The sequence below is a fragment of the Myiozetetes cayanensis genome, unplaced genomic scaffold (assembly GCF_022539395.1).
Source record: "Myiozetetes cayanensis isolate MyiCay16 unplaced genomic scaffold, myiCay2020 scf2-11, whole genome shotgun sequence".
In the NCBI taxonomy this organism is placed as follows: Eukaryota; Metazoa; Chordata; class Aves; order Passeriformes; family Tyrannidae; genus Myiozetetes; species Myiozetetes cayanensis.
In genome coordinates this window covers 64776536-64792647 of record NW_026087411.1, presented here as the reverse complement: position 1 = coordinate 64792647, position 16112 = coordinate 64776536, and the positions used below count along the sequence as shown (strand labels likewise).

General features: G+C 36.0%; 1 protein-coding gene across 1 annotated transcript in view; it reads right to left on the bottom strand.

Moving 5' to 3' along the window:
- MAN1A1 (mannosidase alpha class 1A member 1) overlaps positions 1–16112 on the bottom strand; it is a 148492-nt gene that overhangs the window by 92472 nt on the left and 39908 nt on the right. The window contains exon 3 of the mRNA XM_050316080.1: positions 7870–7985. Coding sequence (XP_050172037.1) covers positions 7870–7985 — 116 coding nt within the window. The remainder of the gene's footprint in view (positions 1–7869; positions 7986–16112) is intronic.

Here is a 16112-nt window from a genome sequence, read left to right as displayed (position 1 = left end):
TCCTAAGCCTCAGCATATGTCAAGAACTTTTCTTTGATGGAAAAGTTGAAGCTGTAAAGAGGTAGGTATTAGATGAGGAAATGAGTTAATCAGATATCCCAGACACTTGTGTTTCCTTTGAGGACTGAATTAAATTACTTTTTGATTTTCAATTGCCTGAAGTAAATTGAGTGATGTATGACCTGAATATTTTGTCTCCAGAACGTTACATTTTGCCCTTCTGGATTTAATATAACCACTTAATTCACAAAGCCATGGCTATCTTTCAAGGAAGGCAAAGGCCCTTTAAAAAAAGCTCAGTATGTATGCACTGACATCTTTTTCTGGAAATCAGTTACAGACAAAAAGACGACTTAGAAGTAACATGAATAGAGGTTTTACTGTTGAGCCACAAAGATTAATTGCACTGTAATCTTGAATGTTTGTTGAAGGGGTGATCTTTCAGGACATTTCTTGAAGGTAACCATTATTATAATTTATCAAATTTCCAATATGTCATTTGAACACACCTCTGACCCTTTGTTCAAAATCCTTGTTTCTCACTAAAATTTCTACACAAGCCACTGAAGCAAATGCAATTAATGAAATGGACAAACATTTCGTTAATGTAGATTTGAAAGCTGTACACTTAATAACTATGTATTATAGTTATTCTTAAACTCATGATACTAGGTTAGTATATTCTCAGCACAGCAATTTTCAAAACAAAGTTTTATAATTTCATGTCAAAGATACATTCATCTCTACATGGAAAGCTCATGTGAAGAAGCAGTCTGTTAAGAAAAATGAACTTATCCTAAAAGAAGCAGATTTCTGCTACACCGACTTTACTCTTTTTTCTGGTTTGATTTTTAAAATTTTTTGTATGACACATTGAAGATGCAACACCCTGATCATTACCCTCTTTTCATATTTTTAATCATCCACATACAGTTTGAACAAATAAGCCCATATATTTCTATTCAGCAGTCAAATCCTAAATAAGCAATATGATTTTTTATTTTGCTCTTAGATCCAGCTGTACTTAAATACCTTATGATCCATTTAACAGTGCCAAAATATAACAGGAAAAACTTCCATCTGAATTTCCCAAAATTTCTACTTCATCATCTGGAGAGGCAAGCAAGATTTTACTTTCTCTTTCAAATTTAGCCTTCTTTTTCAAACCATCATTGTATCATTACACAGCAGGTCTGAGAAGTGGATGAATTAATTCCACTACGTCTAATGGAAATTCTGTAAGGAGAAGTGATTGGGCATGTTTATTTCAACATGACTATATTGTTCCTTTTTTAAGATCCCAAGTGTATAAGATGGTGCTGACCAACTGGATAGATACAATTTCTAGTGTTATGGTCCTTTCATTGGGGTGTCTGGCATGGCCACGTGCTGTGTATGAGAATACCTGAAACACCTTTGTGAGTAAACAACTATGCTAAGATCTTATTGTTTCTATGAAATATCAGCTTGCTCTGATATTTGGAGGTCTACATTTTGTCCTTACAAGGAGAAATGCTAAAACAGAGGGGGAGAGGGGTGGCGTTTAAGCAAAGGAATTATAGTTCCAGAAACACTCAAGAAGCTGCAGAACATTACAGATTTAACTAGTAAATCTATTAAATTGATTTCTTTTAAAGAAAGGGAGGGTGATAATACCTTAGGAAATCCCATCTTCAAAAAGCAACAAATATAACCAAACGGGGTGGGGTGGGGGGAGAAATAAAGTGCCAAGAACATTGGCTAACTTGTGTTACTCTTGCATTTCTCTTTTATTTGCAAACCTATGAGATGGCCAATCTGATCTTAGCTGCATCTCACCATCTGACTTCTCTTACCTTTCTGTAAACTGGAGGATTAAGTCTACAACTGATAAACTACTGAAGCTTCAATCAGCTGTGATTGAATTTAATATCAAAAGCACTGTTCGGACAACAAATGACTGTCAGTTGGGCACTCCTAAAGCCATTTGCCCATTGGACTCCCTCAGCTTCCCAAAAATCTCTTTCCTTAAAGTCTTCCTCTCCACAATGCATAGACCAAGATACAAACAATTTCTGTCTATATTTTCTCATGGGAAGTCACCCTCATTTATGAACACAACATTTGAAATACAACTCAACTTTATTTATCCAGTGTGAGCTTCCACCTGGCGCTCACCAGCACTGGTTACTTGCTCTGCCATTCATAATTCAGTTGGAGAAAATACTGTCTGCTCTTTACACAGAAAAATATATTCCCAATATATAATCAGGCCACCTAAATTTATATTCGATAAAGAGCTTACTCTCTTAGCTTTTATAAAGATAATAAAAATCTTACCAAATAATTTCAGTCTTATTTATAGCACAGAATCTTTCATAAACTTTCTTTCCTTCAGCTCTCCTGTTCTTGTACCACCAAGAGCGCATAGAACTTCAATCACCTCGTCTGCATTTCCACCTATTGCTCCTGCACACAAGGCATACAGTGACTGCCCCCAAGCACACACACCATGGTGTACCATGGCAAGCAGCCCATATCCTGCAGTTTAACAAGCTGTGCAAGAGAACACCAGGGACTCTGCACTGAGCAATGCTGAATAATGTATATAATTCTGGACTAAAAATTGCTCACAAAGGGCCCACACTTCCTGTGAAATGAGATGAACTTGTAATTATTATTACTATTAAATAATAGTATTCCCCTGTTGAAGCATAAAGGTTAGGAACAGCAACAAATCTTAGCATTTTCAAGCAGTCCAGGAAGTATGATGGAGCCACGGAGAGTACTACAATAGCTCACTTTCAGCTACTGTAATTAAACAAGATTTTAATTACTTGCAATTGTGGGAAAAAAAGTTTCATTCATATTCCACAAATGAAATTTACTGGCAGCTTGCTAAAATATTCAGTTCCCAAAGACATGGGAAACAATTTTAGCAACCTTTTTATTGCAAGTGTCAAAGCCTGGTTATTGCATAACATGGCATTTAACCTTGCTCAAGTTCCTGTATGGCAAACTGCAAGCTCTTCAACAGGCACAAAAATAAAGTGCTACTGAAGGCATTAATGAACTCTAGCAGCAAAAGAAGTGCATTTAGCAATAAATTTGCAGGATCTCCTTTTAGCCCATCAAAATAAGTTCTTACACAGAAGCAAAACCAAATCACACTGAAGTCTGTCATTTAATATACTAGCAAGTTATGCTGCAAACTAATAATCAAATAGTCCCAAAAAATTAAAGAACTATATTCAAGTGCTAGCTTTCTTAAGATACCTAACAGACCCATTATACAGGTAGTTGAAGTTCATTTACTCACACCTCCCACACAATTTTTTTTTTAAATAGGAAAGCTATTTTGTTCCAAATCATTGTATTAAGAAACGTTCTGATTTTCTCACTTGAAGAGAAAAACCCACCAAGAATAAAACTCAAAAAAAACAACTGCCTCCAAGTCAGAACATTAGGTAGTGGACTGTTAAATATGATTACAAGTCAACCATAATACTTACAGTTTGAAAGTAGCATGATTTTGATTTGTAAATGAAGTTTGAAATACGCAAACTGGTTTCTAAAAGTCTTCCCTGTTACTGACTGCCACACATAGATATGAGCCAATGATAAATGCTGAAAGCATTAATAATTAGATGCAAATAATATTTGCTATTCTGGGATCTTGGAAAAGGAATACGTTGTCCTATATATGACAGTAGAGAAAAACCCATAACTTCAATTTTCTAGTTTTTTGCCATTTTTTTCCAGCTCCCAAAATAGCAGACACATCACTCTCCAAACTTCCATGTTGCATGAAGCTGGTGACAAAACTTCTTTAGTAGATACTCATATTTTCAGAGCTAAGCACAAAGATGAAAATCAGAACTGTAAAGTTAGCCTTCAAGCTTTAAAGTGGCTTATAAAATCAGATACAGTGACAGACCCCTGTAAACAGCTTTCCTTAAGAGCTTCAGCAGGACACAATACTGAAGGTATCCCCTTCTTTTTATTCATTCCCTTCTCTTTATGCAGTTCCTCAATTCATTAGCATCTTTCCTCGAGAGGGAATAATGAAAAGCTCTTCATACTTTCCCCGTTTTCCTTTTATCCCAACAAGTGTGTGGCTTTCTGCTCCATACTTTGTTCCCATTCTGGTCCTATCTGGCTACACTAACATCACACAGCTGATCAGCAGGTCAGGGCACGAATTCAGGCCCTGTCCCATGTATCATTTGATTGTTAGCACCTTCTGGTCTGGTGTGGCCCTCTGTTGTTCCAGCCAATATCCAGATATGCTTTAGGACACCATGTAGGCCAAGGACTGCTCCTAGCATGAAGTATAGGCGAGACTGCCATTTTGCAGGGAAGGAGTTCAAGCAGGGCTGAAGAAGAGGGGGACAGATCACTTAGTTACTCATTCTAAAGATGCTGTGGTGTATCTGGCTGTAGAAGTGAAGCATCATGAATTCCAATACTTAACAGCTCCCAACCCTTCACTGCTCTGCCATGTGGCTCAACTCCTGCACCACGTACCCCCAACACCTGACTCCCTCATTCGCCTCATTAAGATCCCTCTTCCTATTTCTCTTCCCAAGCATGGATTCAGTGAGGTTCAGCCCTTGAGCTGCAGAGACCAATAGCTTTTTCCTCCCCAGTGTGAAGTGCAAGTTGGGTAGTGGTACAAAAACTCTTTCAGAAAGCTGTGAATGCTCTGTGTGTGTGTGCGGGTTTTGAAGCAAATGATAAAAAATAAGGGCAGAGAAGCACGTAGCAGTGTGTAGCTGTAGCTAGGAAACAGCCAAGCTCCCTAGAGATCCCATGAAAGATTGGCTCCTTTTTCCTCTGTTCTAATGTGCTGATATACAACCCAGCCCGGTGCAGCCTTGGGCTGTGTGCAAGCACTGCAAAAGGGCATGTGGGCAGCAGCATGCATGGGGGAGGTCAGAACAAATCCTTAGCTATATTAATTAGAAGAGCAAAGATAAATCCCCCAGGGAGATGAAGTGATTTAACAGAAAACAGAGCACACATCCATGGTGCAAAGAACATGGATTTAGCCACTGTAAAGGCCAACTCTTTTCAAAGGTATGTCTAAATCTCTTAAAACATTGAAAGAATCAGAAAATGTAACGTAATGCCTGAAGGAATGGCTCAGTTTGGCTGAAACTTCAGCAAGGTGTCAAATACAAAAAATTTCAGCAGTTTGAACAGAAAAACCAGCTCTAAGCACTGCAACATGGATATCTCAGTTATAAAATCACAGGGCTACCAGCTATAGATATAATGACAGTAGCCTAAGCATGTTATACTCCAAAATGGGAAGCTTCCAAACACCCACTCACAAGCTTACTAAAATGCACAAGTTTGATAAGAAAGGTGTCATTTACTTTTCTAGAATTTTCCTTCAAGCTCAAAACCTATTTTCAGAAAAGTAAATAAGAATAACCCTGACATCCAATTCATTGAATTGCTGGACTGAAATCTAACAAATAAAGAGATGATGACATTTCCCATTAAGTCATTTTTATTCCATAAATGCTTTCATGCGATAAACTAGTGCCTACTTTACAAAGTGACATTAGGAAACTCTTATGATCAAGAGATGAGAATGATCTGAGTGATGGCCAAATAATTCTGTACAATGAGTATCTTCTGGAGTTTGAAACAGTTTCCTTTATCCAGCTGCATTGAAATGGAACACAGAGAAAAGATACGGACTATAGTCACAGTTACTTTTGTAAAGAAAATCTTAAAAGAAAATTTAACATGTAAAATACATAGTTATAAGAATAAATGGAGAGAAAACCTAATCCTATTTATGCAAATAAAGCCGAAATATGCCTCCCCAAAACCTGAATAAGCAGTCACTGTCCAGGAAATAACCAGAAACATTAAACACAAGTTTATACTACTCACAAGAAATAACCCTTAAGGATATGTCAGTGTGTCAGTTTTTAAAAACAAATCACTTTCATGAGAGAAAGGTTTCTAAAATGTGAGCATGTAAGAGTATACAAAACATTAACACAGAAAATGTTGAGCAATGCCTGATGCACGATAAATGCTTAAACACAAACCAGAGGGCTTTCCTGGTTTTAAACAGTAAGATACAAATACAAAAGAGCATTTAAAACTAGAACTTATATTTAAAGTGAAAAACTAAAGAAGAGTGAAAGTTGAGTAACTTCTAACAATCCAGCCACTAAACAAATGCCTAACCTTTATTAAAGTTGGTGTTGCAGTTATTTATTTTCATTTCCTTTTTCCAGTTTGGGAAAATTAATCTACTCACTGCTGATGCCAATGTAAAATTCAATCCTATATGATTATGAAGTATTATGAGAATAATTTTGTGAGGAGTCAGACTGAAGACAGCTATTTACAGGAATATCAGGAACAAGATACTGTTACTGATGCGTATCAGTATTATCTATGAAGTAGCTTTGGTAAATCTGCTTGACTGCTGCATTGATCAACTAATGCAACACAGGATTTCAGACATTTTGAAAGACTTCATAGCTTATAAGCATTACTGGGAAAAAATAAGTGCAATAACAAGAAGAGCTGAAATTGTAGGCAATACCATCCATAAGGTTCCAGTACGACATATAGCAAGATTTATGTACTCACAAAGATTTTTGACTTGATAATGTAAATCACTCTACAACACTACATATTTCTCCAAGTAGAGCTCAGCTCATCCTTTAAAACGGAGTTTGCTATTTTCTACATTATTTTGTTCTTAGATTTTTAAACATCTTAACAATGCCAAGCTAATAAGACAGGAATTTAGTATTATAACAATTCTTTAAAAAAAAATAATCTTATGCACAAAATAAAGTTAGCACGTCATTCAGTCTTCTTACACTACTCAGAAGCACTGTTTAATACCCTGTATTTACATTACACATGTAAATATAAATGCACACTAAATTACTGCTTATATAAACTGTGTAATATCCACTCTTATTAACTCCTTCTTAAAATGATAATTAATTCTGAAGCATGAAAGAGAAGCTAATTAATCCTGGCTTTTGCCTTACCTATTAGAAAGAGTACTTTGTTTTCAGAAAGTGTTTCTAACATTACACATGTCAACTACAAGAGCTTTTAAGTGCTCTGTGTACTATGCCTATAATGTCTTCCTACTTTATTACGCTGATCAGCAGAGTACTCTATCAGCTCTCTATACCCAGCAATTACAATAAATCCTCTGGCTCACGAAAGAAAAAAAAGCTGAAAAAAAAGATCAAACCCAGGACTTCTCAATTTAACGGACAATTTTCAGAGGTTCTTGCCTGTTCAGGGCTTTTCTAGAATAAACACTTCAATAATGAACTTTGCTCTCAGCTGCATATTTGCCAGCTAATAGAGTGATTTGTACTTGCAGTTGTGAAGACCTGGTGCTTCATATGACTAAAGCAGCTCAGTTGTGTCAACAGTTCAGCTTGACTCATGGGATTCAACTTTACTGGAATAGGCAAAGGAACCTAAGTAGTATGTATGATGTGTAGCTTTCTCTATACACAAGTCAAATTTGTGGAAGATTTCACAAAGTGAAAATGAGTTTACATAACAAAAAATTAATGCTTGAAGTGTCTGGATTCTTCTATCCAAAAAAAGCTGAAAAAGCTGTTGTTTACTTTACAAAGGCAAATACTCTATTTCCTTTTTCCTTCCTTCAGTCCAGCTTGTTGCCTTCTATCTACCTAAATCTCTTAAATTCACAAAGAGCATATAAGCAGAACAGGAAAGTTTCTTATGTTCCAGCTTTTTGCCGTTTTGTCTATCAACGATCTAAATTCTGTAGCCTTGCATCATGCTTTTAGAACCCAGTCCTCAATAGGCCCCTGAAAACTAAACAGAGCATTAAATGCTCATCAGAACACTACTTACCACATTGAAATCCAAGTTTTTTTCAACCCACTCCTTGGCTTCCTTGAATTCCTCTTTCATTTCCATGATGTACAGTGTATCAAGGGCATCCACTATTGTTGCTCCTTGTATGCTACCTGAAATACATGAAGAGCCAGTGATTAATTACTTTCCAACAGAAGACTTTTTAGTTAGATCTAATTAATTTAAATTCATTATAATTTCAAAATCCAAGTTTAATTAATCCAACTAAAAAGTGGGTGTATAAGCATTCAAGTGGTAACTAGTAATTCACAGCTTTAACTTTGATTCCCATGCCACAACACAACATCATAATATTTTTCTTCCACTAATGAAGTTTTCAAGAGCAGTTGTGATGCACTGCATTTTCAGTCATAGTTTTTCATTTTTAAACACTGATGGAAGAGTTCAATCTGAACTAAAGTTAATAAAATAAATTAATAAATCTCAATAATGGAGAAATTACTGATTTTCCATTTTGGAGTGAAAAAAAAAATCAGCTACATTTTTTGTTTTTATACTTAATAATTAATATACATAAAACTTCAAGAAGCTGGTAAGTACTGTTCGCATTTCAGTCAAGAAAGCCCTTTAAGAAGTATACTCTCTGAAAAACAATTTTTCTGATACTGTGCACCACCATGTAACCTACACAATATAGCACTGGGGGAGGCAAAAGGGCAAACTTGCACTCATGGATTTCTCAGCTGAGGAGAGCCTGCAAGACACTGGTTTCCAGAGTAAGTTCTGGTGGTTTGCATAAATGGCATCCCTCTACCTCTCTTATGGAGATGGCCAAGAGCTAGCCTTCAGCTAGCACTGCAAGATGAAACATCATCAGTATGTTTGCTCTGGGGTGGGTTAAATGTTCATGATCTTGTACTGAAAGGTTAATGCAGAGGGTGGGGGAGAAAATACAGTCACTCAAACTACTTTCCCACTACTTCCTTCAAATTTATGATGACCATTTCAAATCACTACTTTTGTCTCAGCAGAGTTTCAGTCCCTATTTATTGAACAGTGTCAAAAATTCAATTTCAACTACTAAAATTTGTATTTATGGTCTTGGGTCTTGCAATTTTCATTATGAATGGAAACCACTGTTATGATATACTTTAGAGACTCTGATACAGAAGTAAACATTTAGAATTACAAAATAATTTAGGTTGCAAGAAACAGAGAAAATAATTATGTCCAATTCCTCTCCTCCACAGCAGGGCTAATGAATTAGGTGAGTAGCAGACTACTTATTCAGGCACTGATTGTACAGGGGGAATAACAAGACAGTAGCTACAATAAACTTTAAAGAACTTGATTATCATCTTGTCTCTGAAACACTGGATGAAAAAGTAAACTTAATTTTGTAAACTTATCAAATATCATAATTCAATTTTTCATATTTAAGAAATTAATCTCCTATTTCAGTCAATTCTTGTGTTTACTGACATCATGAGTTTCTGCTTCCACATGAAACAGTGAGGTGACTGGAGAGCTCCATATAGCAGGAATGACACCACTTTCTTAACTTAAGTTCCAGGTAGAAAATAATTTTCCATTTCTACCATCCTAAACAAAATAATACTTAAGACTATAATAACAGTTACTTGCTACATTTAACAGAATCAGATCCTTTCTCTATTTTAGCAGCTGCTTATACAACTCTTTTTGGAATATCACTCTCCTACTTTGAAGGAATTAATCTATATATTTTCCTCCAGATATTCCACTAATAAAACTGCAGCATACTTTGGTAAGAACAACATTGTATCTTTGCAGAGCTCATTTGGAGCTTAGTTGCCCTTCTCTCACATTAAAGGAAAAGTATTCCTTTAAACTTGGCTAAGCAACTTTTATTTTTCCTGAGTTAATGAGAAAGTGAGAGTGACTGTGAAAAACAGCTGGAGGACATCTGCTCCAAACACTACTGCAAAAGAACTGGAGGTGTTTAGTAACTCCATATCACAAAAGCAGCTCCTAGTGAACTTTTACATCTGAGCTCTACTTATGGAAAAATAATCTATAACCTGATTTGCTTGAGTGGGTTGCGATAGGTGCACCGTGCAATGACAGTCGTTGTGTTAATCCTCTTGTAATACAGCTAACACCACCACTAAACAGTTGAGCTTTCAATTTTGAGGATTAATACTTGAGCTGCAACTCACTACCAAGTCAGAAAAAAAGGAGGAGAAAATAAGGAGAAAGCTTATTGAGAAATCACCCTTGGAGTCACCCCCTTACTATGATTTCTCTCCCGCCCTCCCCCGAATCTAGCCTATATGGCCTGCACAAGGAGCACAGACCTCTCCTTGCAGGCAGGCAGACAGATAATGCTAGAATCTCAAGTAGATCTTATTTTATTTAAAATATCTTTTTTTATTATTCTGAAAGCTTCAGAAAACAGAAAAAAACCAATTATTGCAACAATTAGTCGAGTTTGTCTCAAACAGCTGTACTTCAAAACAAAGACAAAAGAACACAGAATGAATTTTTAAAGTGTCAGTTTAGAGCCCAGAATTATGACTTGTGAACATTTGCAGTTTACACTAAGTCAGCCAACAGGATAATCAAAACATAAGAGTATTAAGGAAATTGTGATGCTGAACAGTTCATTAATAACCAGTCAGACAGACAGGTGAGGGGGGAAGGAATGCAAAGAAGTTACATGAATATTTCTTATTATATGATAAGATCAAATTCTTCACAAGCCTATATAAGTGATTCTTCTCAAAGCACAGCACACAAAGTATTAAATATAGTTATCATTCTTATTAGTTTCTATACAACGTTCCCAAGGAATTACATGGCAGTCATGGTCTACAAGAGGCAAAGTTTATTGCTAGGCAATTAGAGTACACACTCACATGACACCAAATATTTGGACAGGAGGACTGTTTTGCTAAACACCTACAGTACTGGCTATAAATTTGACTAATGGTGAGCACTGCATTACAGAAAGTGCCAGCAAAGTTGCAGTCACCATGGTAGAGTTTCACAGTTGCCCTAGGCAGAAGATATCACAAACAAGACCTGGAGCAAATTCCTACACCTCAGGTAAATACAGATGTCTTGCAGATAATACTAAAAAAAGAGGTATACTTATGGTAGAGAAAATGAACTTGAAACTCATAAAACATAAGCTCAAGGTGAGTAATTTAGATGATAAAAGGAATAACCAGACGTACAAGCCTACCAAAGTGAAACATTTTTAGTCTCTACCAAAACCTCCAGACCAAGTACTCATATATGCTCCATTTTACTTCCTTTGTTAAACCTTTGCTTTGGTCTCTCCTCTTTACTAACAGTATCATATGCTCCATGTGTGTGATTAATAGAGAACACATAAAATAGCCTACAACCTCGTTAACCAAAGACAAGGCAAAAAAGGAAAAAAAAAATAAATCAGTCAAAATGGAACTTCCATGGATTATCTAGAAACACCTACAGAGATTCTTTTCCAGTTTAACACTTCAAATCTTAGGCAATGATCTGGAAGAAAATAAAAAGAATATATTGCTAACAAGATTTGTGGACTATTAACCAAGATGGTTTATCACCCAGAATTTTAGAATAGTGTGATATAAAGCACTGAGCAGTCCAGATCTCCTCTAGTAATGTAGAGTTGGTCTATTTAAATAGCATGCTTTTTAATATCTAACAATGCAAAGGTGTATGCATGCAAATAAAAAAGAGATTACATTACAGAATGGAGTAGCATCTCAGGGGTGGGCAGGAATAGCAGAATAAAAAAAAAAAATTATCAGAGGATGAATAACTTTGTATGAGTTTCCAGGGTGACATTGCAGGGAGAACTGCTGTGGATGTGAATGACAACCTTATTAGCACAGCTCTGTGTCTGAGCTTATGCAGCCATATGGTTTAAAAACCACAGCTGGCTTACGGCCAAACACTTTGGAGAGCATGACAAAAATAAGTTTTTATTTGTCTAGCCCAGGCTTTCAGACATGGCTTATATTTTGGCCAGAAGAATCCAAAACAGGATACTGCCAGGATGTCAGAATCAATGCATATTGCTGCACTTAATAGTTTGTTTATAATTTTCCTCCTATCCCTTTTATACCAAGTTTGGTTCTCCAGAACATGCACATTCCTCTTCAGGAAATAAACTGAGATACATATATATATGGGTGTGTGTGTATATAGATATGTGTGCATATATATGTATATATATACACGTATATATATACATACATGCATATATATATTTATGCACGAAACAGATGCGTATGTATGTATGTTTCTAACAGATGAAGATTTGTGATCTGCAAGGATATCATACACAACATGACATGGAGGAAAGTTTCAGACATGTTTTAATGCACTGTCTGTAAGAGGATGGAAGACAGGCCCCTTACTCTTATCAAGTTCTACTGTTTTTCTTTTGCTGACTCTGTGTCATATTCTGAATGGAAAAAACTGTGGCAAAACACATGATGAAAATAGAAGATAAGGAAAGATGAACTATGAAGTGGCTACACATCAGGTCCATGACCTACAATAGTGTACCTTCCAACAAGCATCATAAGCTAGGAGTTTTTATTCTTGCATGACTGTAGAAGACAGATAAAAAAGACAAGTAGAATGCTGATTTTTCTTTCAGAAAAACAGTTACCTTTCTGATATGTGTTCTGATATGAAGTATGAAAATGAATATGACATTAATATTTGCAATTTTTTAATGTGAAAAATTCAAGCAAATACAAAAAAAAATCAGATATCCCTTCATATAAAGTGAAGATGTTCCAAGAGGTTTCCTCTGTTATTGTCAGAGGAACTTCTCTTCAGGGCTATTTTGTACTGCTGTGGAAAAGAAAATTTTATACACAGCTGTACTTGAATTGCACTCGGCCCCACCCTATTCTTACACTCTTCACTATTTTCAGCCAGAGAGGTAAGCTTTTTTTGTCATCTTCCAGTTATTCTAAGTTGGAGAAGCTCAGCCAAAGTAGATGTACACTATATAATCTCTTTCCAGTCTGCCATTTCAGATTCAAAATTCCAGCCAAAACCCCAGAAATTAGCTGTCACAACTTTTTTCTTAATCTGGCCACTAATAATACTTTTGATTTTCTTAACATATAAGACCAGATGCTTTGTAACATTAAACATGCAAATTAAAAAAGTTAAGCACTCATCCAATTCTTTGCCAGCTCTATATGCATATACATTGTACATTAACAAATCTGAACTACATTACTCTCAACATATCCATGAATAAATATAGGTTTGACTAAAGTAACATTTTGTTTTGAGCTGTAGGTTTCTTGGAGCATTGTTTCAAAAGCTGACTCAGATCTTAAGACCATGTTTCCCTTTAAATAAAGTTCACTGAAAAGGTTCCTATCCAATATCATTAGCAATTTAAAGTGTCAAGAGTGATTAATTATTAAAGTGTGCTATGCCAAAACATGAAACTCTTACTCAAGCACTGGCAAACCCTCAGCAAAACTAACATTTCTTATTTCAGTGACTACTAACAACTGGTAAGAGTGGGAAAAGAAACAATAAGTTCAATTTTCAACAGATCTAGATTTCCATGTGTAGCATGAAACAATACTGTGATATTTCTAGAACACTCTTCTAATCTCTAGTATTTTATACAACTCTGTATTTTAGAGCCAGCTCTAATATCTTTGTATTTGATAAAGCTTTATTAATTTTTCCTTCATTGCTAATCTCTCTGTTTTCTGTGGAAGCTTTTGGCATCCACCAAACTTCCGGCACCCATGCAGCTCAGCCACGTTTCGTTATGAACTACCTTCTTTTGTTTGAACTTGCCTCCCAGTGATTTGGTATTTCCACCCCTTACAAAGGGTATCATTCCCCACAAGGAACAAAAAATCCTTGTTCATCCCATCTATGCCACTTTTTATGGACTGCCATATATTGTTCTGGAAAGTTTTCAACCTTTACCGGTTACTGTGTGTTCAAGTGTGCCACTTCCATGTATTAACTTAGAATTCTCTCTCCCATTTCACTAAGTGACAGTTTAAATTAGGAATATTAGTTCTCATTTGCTATTTCTAAGTGCAGTTATCATCTGTTGGGGAATCCTTCTGGGTTTGTGGAACTGCTTGCAGTTTGCCATTGTTGAAGTTACCCCAAGTAACTTATTTGTGCTGTCAAACTTCACTCTGGTCATTTGTGAAGTTTGTCATCTGGTGAAATTAAATTAGTTAAATTTGAGAGTGTGGCCTCAGCAGCAACAGATCCTTGTCAGAGGCTAGTAATAAGTCTCAAAAATGCCTTTTGGAAATCTAAAAAGACAATAAACTCGTCTTTGTTGTACAACATGATCTCCTCTCATAAATGCTGTGTTGAGTCATTTATCCACATATCTGCTAATGTTATTCTTTACACAAGTTTCTATTAATTTAGTTGAGATAGATGGCAGGCTTACTTCCAAAGTTAAGACTACATATCAAAATACAAAATTTCAAGGAACCCAGTAGCAACAGTGAAAAGAAAGAATATTGGGGCAGGTGGGAGATGTTGAAGCCTTTCAATTTAAATTAATATACTGTTTAAATACATCCACAATTAATTGCCTAGAGCTATATTAATAAGCTTACAGTCTAAAGATACACATTGTTATACACTGCAAGACAGTTTTGAATATAACTTTTGGCAGGCTTTAAAAATCTTCATACACCTCAATGCTCCATAAAAGAAACTACAAAAAAACCCACTTCAAATTGGGAGGAGCAGGATCTTACTAAATTATAGGACTTTGGTGCTGCAGATTGTATTTATTAAATGCCTCCCTTTTCCCCTTCAGAAAACATCCTTTTTCCCTTGCAGAGGCTAATTATACTATGCCCACAAGTTACAATATTATTAAACTGGCAATACTGCACATGAAACACAGTTACAGACAATTAAAAAAGCCCTTTAGTAACAGTCACTTAAGTGCAGAAAACACTTATAGAAAGAGCTCTTTGCTAGTGCAGCAACACTCATTAGTTTTAAAATTAGTACAGAAGGCTTGGAGAGGAATAGCTCCTGGGCTGGGGAGCTGGTGGTAGAGTGCTGTGAAAAAAATTGGCAAAATTGTGATTTTGCCACTTTCGCACTAGGAAGGTAGATTAATAAATCTCTACTTTAGCAAATATTGTTATCAGTAACCTGCAACTCTAAAGGTTAAAGTATTAAAAATTAAGAGCACTTACACAGGGCCTATTTTCTGCTGGGTATATTCAGAGAATGATTAGTACTCACAGCAGAAGTCATACCAGCATAGGAGACATGCCCTGTTTTGCTGATGCACAGGTATGGTGCAAAGAGGTGCTAAGCTATTTCAATTTATTTGATTAACCTAGAAATAGTTCTATGCTTCATGGAATTAAACAAATAAGAATGACACAGAGACAACAACTAATGACTTTTTGTTTCTGCTTTTTCAAATGGTTGTTACAACACAGTAAGAGCTAATTTGGCAAATAAAAAGGAAATAAAAGCAGTACATGGATGTGCTGAAAAGACACTGCGATGGTCAGAAGCATGGATGTGGCTTTGGCTTCAAAGAGAAATGTTTCAGTTTACATGTGTTTCAGTGTTTCCCTAAAGGTATATTATTCTTAGTGTGAACAAATGAGACAGAGCAGTTTCTGCTCACAACATGAATATATTTACACTCTAATAGTCCAAAGACTCTCTCAACTTATCAAATACACCCTCCACACACACTGCTTGCAGAATACCAGCAAGATCAAGGCAAGTCCTTGTCTTCATAAGTTGTTTTCATTGCCAGGGATTAGGACAAATAAATGTCATTTCCAGGTTCAACAAGAAGTCCTCAGCTACAGAATAGCTCTATTGCTATTAATTGTATGAAGTGCTAAAGAAGGGTTCTTTTCCTTCCCCTGAGATCAGAACAACCAGTTGTCCCTATCCTTTGTCCCATCAACATCCCACTGGCCATTTTCCTCTTTTCCTAGCTGAAGTACAGTGTTAGTATAGTTGCCAAATTCATGATTGTCTATGTTTAATTACACCTCTCAAAAGCCATCTTATTTTTGTATTTCAGAGGAACACATCATGACTTGCCTTCAAGACACAACCACTGTTATAATTCATCTACAAGATGATTTATCATTATAGAAAGGAACGATGCATTTATACTTTCAAAAATAAGCTTAGAAGCAGTATCATTTGAAAACAACTCTCCCCTCCTGTGTCAGGAAAGCTGTAATTGCAACATATGCAACAGAAAGCACCCCACAGCA